General features: G+C 45.3%; 1 protein-coding gene across 1 annotated transcript in view; it reads left to right on the top strand.

Moving 5' to 3' along the window:
- Window positions 1–3,719: 3,719 nt before the first annotated feature.
- Window positions 3,720–11,776, top strand: part of ITGA9 (integrin subunit alpha 9) — a 245,911-nt gene continuing 237,854 nt past the window's right edge. Inside the window, exon 1 of the mRNA XM_083577706.1 lies at window positions 3,720–4,290. Within this exon, the coding sequence (XP_083433832.1) occupies window positions 4,109–4,290 (182 nt within the window). The 5' untranslated portion in view covers window positions 3,720–4,108. The remainder of the gene's footprint in view (window positions 4,291–11,776) is intronic.

Genomic DNA, 11,776 nt, shown 5'->3' with positions numbered 1-11,776 from the left:
GTTTAGCTGGAAAGCCTCAGAGCTTTGGTATTTCCAGATGCAACGTCTTTGGCACTGAGCTTATTAATGGATTGCATTGTCATCTGTGGAATTTGCCTAATTATGTCATATCGACTTTCCTTCTAATGGGATTATTTCACATAGAGGGGATAGCTCAGTCACCGAACTTGTGGAAATTCTGGTGATATAATATACATGGCAGTCACAATATTGTTTGCTTTAGGACATTGCAAAAAATGCGAGAATCTTTGTTTTGGCCATTCTTTGTAATTGGCAAGCAGTTTAAATATTTTTAGATGCCAATGTCCATGGTAGATGCATTTCCATGATGAGACCTCAATGGCCTGCCTCTTGTTTAAATCAAATGAGAGGTTGGAGAATTCTGGACTGTGCTTTTTCCGCTAGATTGCACCTTTGAGCAGAGAGAAAACGTGGAGCAGGGAGAGAGAAGTGGGAAATATTGAACTTTCATTCTTTTACATAGCATTTGTGAAAGGTTTTTGTGCCAGCATTATGTGGGTAGGTTCTTTTTTAATATTATTTTTTATTAGATTTTCCCCAAAATTAATACATTTACTTCACATCCGATATATTACTCATATTTTTCTTCTTGACTTGCTACCCCTCCCACGCTGATGTTTTCATTCTTAACCATAATTGCTGCGTTATACTTGCTACAACCCCCTAACTCCATCCTAACATCATTTTATGTTTTTTCCTGTCGCTCATGTCTCAAATCCTGCACACAATTTCCTATCGCTAAAATATCTTGATAGATAGTCCCCCAAAGGCCTCCAATCTTCCATAAACAGTTCATCATTCTGATCTCTTAGTTTTACAGTCAATTTTGCCATTTCAGCACAATCCGTCCTTTTTAATTCTTCTGCTGGAATCTCCTCCATCTTTCCATTTCTGCGCATATAAGATTCTGGCTGCGATTGTTGAGTACATAAAAAGATTAGTTGGCTTCTTCGAAACTTCCGTCCTAATTATCCCTAGCAAAAAAAGGGCTTTTTTTGGAATCACCAATTTAATTGTCTTTTTAAATTCACGATGGATGGAGGTAGCTTCTTTTTCCTATTCACTTATTTGTTTTCGCTGGTGGCATGAGAGAGGAAACCGACCATGCCAACTTGAACAAAATATTATTTTTTTGGGGGGGGGTGAGGGAGGGCAGATAAACCCCGCCCCATATAATCAATCACATGACACACACTATTTTAATAGCAATAACCAGGGCCTTTTTTTTTCCAGCCGGAATTTTCCAGAACTCAGTTCTGGCAACTGTCAGGTGGGGACCATTGCCATTCTAAGAGAAAGAGGGAGGTGCTCATGGCGAGTTCTGGCACCTCCTTTTGTAGAAAAATAGGCACACGTTTAAAGAAGATTGGAAAATGTTTATTGGATATATGGGTGAAAATTGTGTGCATTTGAAAATGCTGGAAGCATTAAGATAAATTCAGCAGTGCAAATAAGCTCTGATGGTGGTAACAATGGAATACTGAATGGTTTATGTAAAATATGCAGGAATGTATGGTATGCCAATCAAACCATGGAAAGAGAAGAAGGGAAGTCAATGATTTAAGGTTGTTTAAATGAACAATTTAAAATGTAAATTGGAATATATATATATATATATATATATATATAATATTCCCATCAAGTGGGGTGGGTGGCTCCCTCAAATATCACGATTTATGTTACGGGCATAGCTGTCAAGTGTCCCTTATTTGAAGGGACAGTCCCTTATTCCAGCGCCATGTCCCGCTGTTGTCCCTTATTGATGGATGTCCCTTAAATGTCCCTTAAATGATGTCCCTTAAATTTCAAAGGAGGCAGCTCCTCTCCTTCCCTCCCTGCCAGCCAGGGAGGAGGGAGGCTCAAACTGTGTTGCTTGGCTGTGTTGCTCACCCAATAAGAAGTCTAAGAACGACTGGGGGGTGGAGCTTGCATGCCTTGTGTGTGGCTAGTTAATGCAAGCTGAGGGGGGTTTTGAATGCTGGACGCCATTTTGTTGCACGTGCTGCTGCAAACTTTGCAGTGCAAAGCCAGGCTGGGGAGCCATCTTAAGTTGAGGCTGCATAGGCCTTGTGATGCATGTGATTCAGATTCTATTCAGTTGAACCTCTGGTTACAAAGTTGGTTGGACAGTGTTCTCGAAGCTACCAGCATGAGTTTGACCAGACTGCAGGAGGACAGGAAGACTGGAGTGCCTGGAACAGGTGAGGCTGCAGGTCCCTTATTTTGACTGCTAGTCCCTTATTTTCAAGGCTGCTGGTCCCTTATTTTCAAATCTGTAAGTTGACAGCTATGGTTACGGGGCAGGCTTTATGTTGGGGGTGTGTGTGAGCCAGAAACTCAATTTTTGTTTGTTTAGTCGTTTAGTCGTGTCCAACTCTTTGGACCAAAGCACGCCAGGCACCTCTGTCTTCCACTGCCTCCCGCAGTTTGGTGAGCACTCAGGGCTGATTTTCTTCAGAATGGATAGGTTTGATCTTCTTGCAGTCCATGGGACTCTCAAGAGTCTCCTCCAGCACCATAATTCAAAAGCATCAATTCTTCGGTGATCAGCCTTCTTTATGGTCCAGCTTTCACTTCCATACATCACTACTGGGAAAACCATGGCTTTAACTATACGGACCTTTGTTGGTAAGGTGATGCCTCTGCTTTTTAAGATGCTGTCTAGGTTTGCCATCGCCTTTCTCCCAAGGAGCAGGCATCTTGCTGCTGTCACCATCTGCAGTGATCATGGAGCTCAAGAAAGTAAAATCTCTCACTGCCTCCATTTCTTCCCCTTCTATTTGCCAGGAGGTGATGGGACCAGTGACCATGATTTTGATGTTGAGCTTCAGACCATATTTTGCACTCTCCTCTTTCACCCTCATTAAAAGGTTCCTCCTCACTTTCTGCCATCAAGGTTGTGTCATCTGCATATCTGAGGTTGTTGATATTTCTTCCGGCAATCCTCAATTAGTTACGTATTTTCAGTGCTTTTTTTTCTAAAAAAGTGTTTAGGGGTACTCTCATTTTGACTCAAGAAAACCACCATTTTATAGTTCCAACTATAAAATAAATACAGTAAAGGGACAAAAGTACAAAGATTCACAAAATGTTCAGGGGTATGCGTCCCCCTGCGTCCCCCCAGAAAAACAGCACTGATGTATTTTTATTCATTTACTTGGTTTGGGGGGCAGCTGCCCCCTGCTCCCCGCCCCCCTCCCTTGGCTACCTGTTATGTACTGAGTTGAATAGGATCCAAACTGCAGCAGTCTGATTGGTCCTAGAACAATAGGATCCAAAAGGCAGCAGTCTGATTGGTCCTAGAACAATGCAGAAGTATGATTGGTTGGCAGGAACCACCCAATCATGCTCCAGATAGAAGTGGATCCACAACCTGATTGGCTTACAGTAGAATTCCGGAATTAGCCAATCATGTGCAGCCCATTGTGTAAATAATGTATATAAAGCAGATACTTTGAGGGGACTTTCATTCATTCCTCCTCAGCACTATGAGCTGAATAAAGAGCATGAAATCACTTTGCGACTCTGAGTATATTTCACTACCCCTCGGCCCCTAGGAGTTGGCTCCTCTGCCCCGGCCTCCTAATCTCTCACCCGAAGCTAACTTTATTATTTTCTCCTGATTTCTCCTGATTTCTCCTAAGGCGCGCAAGAGCGCGAGAGCCGTCGCCAGAGGGCGCTGCGCCTCCGGCGGGGAGACGGCTGGCTCGGCCGGGCGCGCGCGCGCCTGCGATTGGCGCCCGGCGGCGGCGGCGCTCAAAAGCCCCTCGCTTGCTCCGGGACGCGGCCAGAAGAGCCCGCGCGCTCCAGCGTCCTGCCGCCGCCGCCCTTGCAAACTCCCGCTGGGAACTGCCTGCCCGGGGTCTCGCCTTCGGATGGTCTTTGCTTGCAGGGGCTGCGTGGATGCGCCAAGCCGAGCGCTGCTGGCTGCTCCGCCCTTCCGCTCTCGGGCCCGGGTCGCGGGGCTCCTGCTGCTGCCGGTCCTCTTCTTCTTCTTCTTCTTCTCCGACAGCGAGAGCAGGCGGCGCCCGACGGAGCTGGGCGGCCGGATCCTGGCTTGCAAGAGGCGCGCATTCTCCGCCGAAGAATGGCTGCTGCGTCCCGCGGGGCGCGCAAGCGGGGCGCGTGTCAAGTGCTGGTGGCGACGCTGTGCGTGGCGCTGGTCTACTCCTATAACCTCGACCTGGACCACCCGGTGATTTTCCAAGGACCCAACAACTCTTTCTTCGGCTACTCCGTGCTGGAGCATTACTATGACAATACGCGATGGTGAGTAAGGGGAGAGGGGTGGGGACCCCTCCTCTGCCCCAGCTTCGCCTCTCCCACCCCTTTCCAGAATCCAAGGGTCATCCAGTCCAACTCTCTGCAATACTGGAATCTTTTTTGTCCACCCTGGGGATCGAACTTGCAACCCCAGAGATCAAGAATCTCATGCTCTGCCAACTGAGCTAAAGTTGATTTCCGATCTTCCAAGACCCACTCAACCTCCTGAAGACTCTTCTCCCCCTTACTTTCTCTGTTGTTGTTTAGTTGTGTCCAACTCTTCGTGACCCCATGGACCAGAGCACGCCAGGCACTCCTGTCTTCCACTGCCTCCTGCAGTTTGGTCAAACTCATGCTGGTAGCTTCGAGAACACTATCCAACCATTTCATCCTCTGTCGCCCCCTTCTCCTTGTGCCCTCCATCTTTCCCAACATCAGGGTCTTTTCCAGGGAGTCTTCTCTTCTCATGAGGTGGCCAAAGTATTGGAGCCTCAGCTTCAGGATCTGTCCTTCCCGTGAGCACTCAGGGCTGATTTCCTTCAGAATGGAGAGGTTTGATCTTCTTGCAGTCCATGGGATTCTCAAGAGTCTCCTCCAGCACCACAATTCAAAAGCATCAATTCTTCGGCGATCAGCCTTCTTTATGGTCCAGCTCTCACTTCCATACATCACTATTTCGTTCACTATGATTCTGTGAAATAGGCACTTTTTTTTCTTTCTCTAAAAGTGCCTATTTCATAGAATCATAGAGTTGGAAGGGACCCAAAGGTCATCTAGTCCAACCCCCTGCAATGCAGGAATCTCAGCCGAAGCATTCATGACAGTTGACCATCCATCCTCTGCTTAAAACCTTCCAAGGCTACAATGTCCCGAGGGAGACTTGCTCCACTGTCAAACAGCTCTTACCTTTTAGCTCTCTGATGGACCCTTCTTGCCCCTTGCCCTCTAGAACTGTGTATGCTGAAAGCCTACTTCGTGATAAGAAAGCGGCACTCTGCATGCGCTCAGAGGCTTAGGATTGTGGATTGGAGGGCATCCTTGAAGGCCACCTAGTCAACCCCCCTGGACCATGCAGACAAGCCAGTTCTTGGGCATCCCCAACGGATGGTTGCCCAGTGAGGGCAAGCCTGTTCAATTCTTGACCCTTGCAGTCAAGAATTAAGGATTTTCTCTTAACGTCCAGAATCTGCCTCCTCCCACAGCTGAAACCCATTAGCTCTAGTCTTGCCCTCGAGGGCAGCAGAGAGCAAATCTTTGCTCTCTTCTGTGTGACAGCCCTTCAAGTAACCGAAAAGTATGGTGCTGTTTCTCCACCGCACACAGAAACTCGCCTCCAAGCTAAGTGTGCTTAGCTCCTTGCTCTTACTAAATCACACGTTTCAGGGCCAGATCTTGACGACGGGAGCCCTCGCTGAAATTAAATTTGGGTTGTCTTAAGTGGTATTGATTGGATGAAATTTTAAAATGCCAGCAATTGTCTATCATGGAAATGGGAGGGAGGGTTAAAGTGGAACTCCCCAAAGTCTGCCTTCTTCCCTCCTCCCACTCATGTGATGGAGAGAGAGTGCACTGTTGAGCTGAGTTATTAGTTATGACAATTAGTTATGGGAGAAATTGATTCCTTTTTCCTAGCATCCTCTCCAGGATCCTACAACAGCAGGGTTGTGTTTGTGGATGGGGGAGCAATTTCTTAAGTTTGTATACATTTTAAAAATCTTTTTTCTAGTTTGGGGTGAGAAAGAGGGCCACTTTCCCCCCTACCACACAAAGAAGCATTGATTCTCAAATGGTCTGCTGGGAATGGTCACTGGTGGGGCTAGAATCTTATTAGGAGCTGTGTGATGCCATCGGGTCGGACTTTGGGGCAGAAGTCCAGGGTTTCTCTCAGCAAAATGAGCAGACTCCAGATGCAACAGGGCTAGCGTTCTACATTTTGAAGTGAGAGATGTAAGGTGCAACTGCTATCTAAAAAGCCCCTCTCCCCAGTAAGACCATTAAGCTCAGAGTCTAAAATTGAGAAAGCCAGTGTAGTATTGTTAGGCTCCAGCTCCCATCAGCCTCAGCCAGCATAGTCTATGTTATGGATGATGGGCGTTGTAGTCCGACAATATGTGGATGACACCACGTTGACTACCCTTCACTAAAATGGCCTAACTGCACCACTAATATGGCGTGTGCATGTGTGCAATATCTGTGTTTGCGTGTGTGCGCGTGTGTGTGCATGTGTTATCAAGCAGAGGATGACAAGGACAATGAAACATGCTTGATGTGAGTTTACCCTTGAGTGAGGATTGGACCCGACTGCTGGATTTGGGCCACAGACAAAGAGATCTGTGGCAGGGCCCCAGGTGGATCCCTGATGTACATTGTACTTTTAAGAAAGATGACAGAAAATGTTTCCCAAAAGTCTCTGGTTGTAAGGATGCTTGGGCAATGGGGTAGTTTGGCCAGAGAAATGGAGGTGTTTCGTTTCCTGCAAGTTCTCTGAAGGGACATCGGATATGGTGGTGGTGATCTTAGTACCAAATACCTTGCTCTGTTTTCCTTTGGACCATAACAGTGAGGCAACATCTTTATGTAGTTTTAGGTACCAGGCAAAGACTTTTCTTTTTCCCCTCTAGGCTTTTGGCTCTTAATTTGAAGGGTATTGTGGGCTTTCTTAGAGGGCTGGAACCCTTTGGTTTAGCTGTGCTTTTATCCTTTTATTTGTGCTGCTGTGCTTTTAAGTTTTTGTTGTTGTTTATAATTGGTATTAATGCAAGTTGCTCCTGGTTACTTCATAAGAAAAGAGGCTTAATAAATACAACAACAGCAACTGGGAGTCCAAGATTATGTCCTTTAAAGCTCTGGGCGAAGAGGCGAATGGCCCCTTCCACTTGTCCAAGTGGCCTGTAGAGGGATGGACATGGTTGGAACTGTCTCCCCCAGGTAGAGCCCCACCCTGGTATTAAGTGTTGAGGGGTGCTTTGAAAGCACCGTTATCCATGATAGGATGTTCACACATGCAAGGCAGCCTTTGATGCTAGTCATCAAACACTCAGGTGTGAGTCCAGACTAGCAGCTCTTGACACAACAGTCATCATCATCATCATCTCTCAGAGGATCTGGGGTTGAAGTTCATGGCTTTTTGGCAGCATATTGTTGCGTTAATTTGCAAAGATGACAGGGAAAGATTTCTTTCTGAGCAGCATTGCCATAAGGACCAATTATAGTCCTGCCTTTCTCTTAAAGTGGTAAACTTGTATTTTAGTTGTGCCTCTTCAAGTCACAGATGGGGGCTTGTGCATGGAGGAGTATTCTCTCATGAAAAAAGAAATCATACACCTAAAAAAGTAGCACTTGAGTGACAAGGAATAGACTAGAATCCCTCCATCTGAGATCTAGCTGTCTATGTGGAGGAAGTGTTTTTCTTGTACGACGCTCCATCATCTGCAGACCGAGCCATCTCAATGAAAACTGGACTTGAGACTGATTGTTTTAGGTCAGCGCCTTGCAGCCCTCCAGATGTAACTTGACTACAGCTCCCATCGTTTCTGATCATTGGCTTTGCTGGCTGGGGAGGGAGGGGGTTGGATTCCATTCAGAGAGGCACCCCTGCATTAGTTCAACTTCACATGACAATCTTAATGGTGGTGACGGAGTTTTGTGGCAGGTGGATGCTAAGAGAGGTCCTGGTGCCACAGCAAACCATTTCTAAATAGCACCCCACTTCAGATGATATGCACAGTGGAGCCAGCAAAAAACTATTTGTGCCAGGTCAACTTCAGTCTGCAAAACCCGGGGCTTAATTTTAGCTAGGGCATGTCCCTGAAACCCATTTTCTGTATTCAGATCTGGAACATGTGAAGTAGTGGTTGTCAACACTGAGCAACCAGGGTGAGGATCTCACACTTAACAATTAAGGAACAGATTGGGGTCAAGAGTCATGGTTTGAGTTATGGCATTTCTATATTTGAAAGAAAGGAGAAAGTTCCACACTTTCTGCAGATGTCAAGCACAACGACAGAGCACTTATAGTGAGAACTGTAGCTTTTCCATCTTCATGTGGGCTTCAGTTCAGCCCTCTAGGTTAGTGAATCAAATATAGGGCGTTGAGAGAGAGAGAGAGAGAGAGAGAGAGAGAGAGTGAGTCAAGGAGCAACAGATGATGAATTGATAACTTACAGCTAGCAACTTTTTCCACTTGTCAGTTTCTGGGAGTCTGAGAGTTTTCATTCATTTGCATTTCCGTGCGCCTCACCCGTTAATCCGAAAGCTTTAGGGGGTCAGCTAGTGCAATTCCAAATTACTGCATGAAGAGAACATTGTCTGTCCTGGATTCTAATGCCTCTTGCCAAGGGCTTGTAGATGAAACAGTTGAAGAGGTACATTTGTGTGTCTCATATATAGAATTGACGTTGACCAATCAGTCTGTCCTGGATAACCAAAGTCTACCCTTGGCAATGCTCCCCCTCTCTCTACATGTGAATTGCTCCCTAGCAAATATGTTCTCTTTTGCAGCCATGGAGTTGACATTTAAAATCCAGCTTCAGTGGTTTGTTTTGTGTTGCAGAAAAGCTGCTTCTCTTGCTGTGGTTCAGGGATAGCACTAGAGTTGTTAAGCCTCCAGTATGACTGAGGTCACTTGGTTTGTACTTGGTATTTAAAGTAATTTTGCTCCATCCTGGATGTGGTACAGTGGAACAAGCGCGGACTATTCCTGGAAACTGAAAATTACTACATAATATTTAGAAGTAATGCTTTAGAAACAACAGCAGAAGAAGCCATGATTCTTATAGTATAGTGCCTTATAGCCCTTTATTAGTTTTCCAATGTTTACAAAGTAACACCTGCTTTTCTGGACTTTTTTTTGGGGGGGGGAAGTGATAATCTTCACTTACAGTGGTGCCTCGCAAGACGAAATTAATTCGTTCCATGAATTTTTTCGTCTAGCGAATTTTTCGTCTTGCGAAGCACAAAATCCCATAGGAATGCATTGAAAATCAATTAATGCGTTCCTATGGTCAAAAAAAGTCCAAACAAAGCCAAATTTGGTACAACAAGAGTTTATTAAGTGCTCTTTAAAGTCACACATACTGTAAAGAGCATTTCAAAATTCAAACCCAGAATTTTTTTTAAAAAACAGCAGAGTGGCCCAATGGTCACAGAAAATCATAAAAATGCAGAAAAAAAACAAGCTTCCAGATTCTTGCAAACCCCTCCCCAACACCAAGTCCTTGAATTCCAAACACCCCAACCCAAAATCCAAAACCCCCCAAAAAAGTTTTAAAAGCTTAACTTACCAAATGGCTGCAAAATAAGTTTTGGAAAAGCTTCAAAAATCACCAAAGTCTTTAGAAACCTCAAAAAAGGCTACTATGTACACTGCGTTCTATGAGTTGCTCCTCAAAGTCAAGTCGCAACTGTATTAACGGTGTTAAGAAAAAGGAAACAAACTTGCAAGACGTTTTCGTTTTGCGAAGCAAGCCCATAGGGAAATTCGTCTTGCGAAGCAGCTCAAAAAACGGAAAACCCTTTCGTCTAGCGAGTTTTCCGTCTTGCGAGGCATTCGTCTTGCGGGGCACCACTGTATTTTCTCTACCAGTAGCTCTTCAGATTTTTTTTTAAAAAGTGGGAGGGTGGAGCAAATGGTTATAAAGATCCTGTTTCTTAGTCCTTTCACATTTTATAGGTGTTGGGACTTCACCTGAGGAACAGCCCACATGTTCTTTGAAACTGATTTCTGCAGTTAAGTGCAGGTACTCCTGGAAGATGTTCAACCTGCATTCTGAGATGACACTTACAATTTAATTTGGTAATGGGCTCATGAATTGTTTATGGTTGTGTTAAGCCAAAACCCATGCCAACCATTAATGTCAATGAAGTCATCGTGACCCAACCATTGCTATACAGTGGTACCTCTGGCTACATACGCTTCAGGTTACAGACTCCACTAAGCCAGAAATAGTGCTTCAGGTTAAGAACTTTGCTTCAGGATGAGAACAGAAATCGTGCTCCGGCGGTGCGGCGGCAGCAGGAGGCCCCATTAGCTAAAATGGTGCTTCAGGTTAAGAACAGTTTCAGGTTAAGAACAGACCTCCAGAACGAATTAATTACTTAACCCGAGGTACCACTGTATCTCACACAATGTCTGCTTTAAAATTTAAGATTTGCTCCAGGCAGTAACTTCTTGCTTCTACACTAGTGGCAAGGAACTGAATCTAACTGCTACCCCATTGGCCAACTTTGAGAGATGGCTAAGAGAGACCGCTCACAATGAGGCGACCTGTTTTCCTTTTGCTCGTGTGGTTGAAATTAGAGCGCTGTGGGCACAGCAGTTTGCTAGTATTGATGATCAGTGATTGGTGGGGCTTTCAAAGCACAGCACTTTTCAAGAGGCAATAGCCAGCTGACCATGGGCACCTGTGACCAGCTGAATGCCAACACTTGCAAAGTGCTGCGCTACCAACGAAATACGAGCATGTTTAAGGGTGTTGTGTAGAAGTTCAAACAGCAACTGAGCCAGAAGAGCAAACTGTCTCCCACGCATTGTGGATGTTTGAGTGGGTATTTACTGAGACCTTTCTCAGGTACCATTTTAAGTACGAACACTGGTGCCCATGGACAACCCCTGGAATAAATTCTGCTGAGACTTGAAACCCAGCTTTGTAGTTATTCTGTAATCGTGGTGATCCCCAATAACTGAGAGCAAGAGTCACGAATCCCTCTTGAAAACAGACACAGAAGAGTAGCTTGGCAATGGGAGTTGGCCTTAGTAAGCTTGCAGAGATGGATTCCAAATGTCAAGCTAATGAGCTGCTGCCACACATGGTCCAGTGTTTTTGTTCGCAATGACAATTTGGACTTGGTGGCTAATGGAGCATGTAGGCACCTGTCTCTCGCACTCTTCGGAGCAGTGCTTAAGCTTTGTTTGGTTGCCTTCGTTCTCTGCTATTTCTCAGGAACGAGTCGAGAGCCCATCATCTTGACAGCAGATGCTTTCAATATGAAATACGATAGGTCCGGTTGCACCGGATGGGAATAATTCGAGCAGCCTTAACAACTTCCAGTGAGGCTGGGGAGAGTAAATTCATTTCATACCGCTCGTGTTTTAAATGGTTAAAGAGCTGGATGTGGCCTTCTAAAAACAACTGTTGGCATACAAGGCCATAATGGGAGAAGGAGGTAAATATTTCAAGTGATGATTTTTTAAAAAAATACTTCTTTCTACTTTGGAGCGGGGTGCGTGCAAACGCTCTTTCCATGTTTATTGGGGGTGGGGGGGGAGGCTCTGTGAAAAAGTAGCTCTCTGGTTTGGATGGCTCTAAATTCACCTGGAGCCGTTTGAATGAAGGCAGGGGCAAGTGTTCACAATGCTTGCTTGTATCTCATTCCAATAGATGGGACTCTTATTTCTCAAAATGCTGGCCTTGGAACTGTGGCACATTGTGGTATCAATAAATGCATTCAGTCTGGAACCAGGCCCTAAAATGAATTGCCATAGTTCTCTTTG

Source organism: Podarcis filfolensis (genome assembly GCF_964270895.1).
Source record: "Podarcis filfolensis genome assembly, chromosome: 12".
NCBI classification, from domain to species: domain Eukaryota; kingdom Metazoa; phylum Chordata; class Lepidosauria; order Squamata; family Lacertidae; genus Podarcis; species Podarcis filfolensis.
Note: the sequence above shows the minus strand (reverse complement) of the source record. Positions and strands in the feature narration are given on the sequence as shown.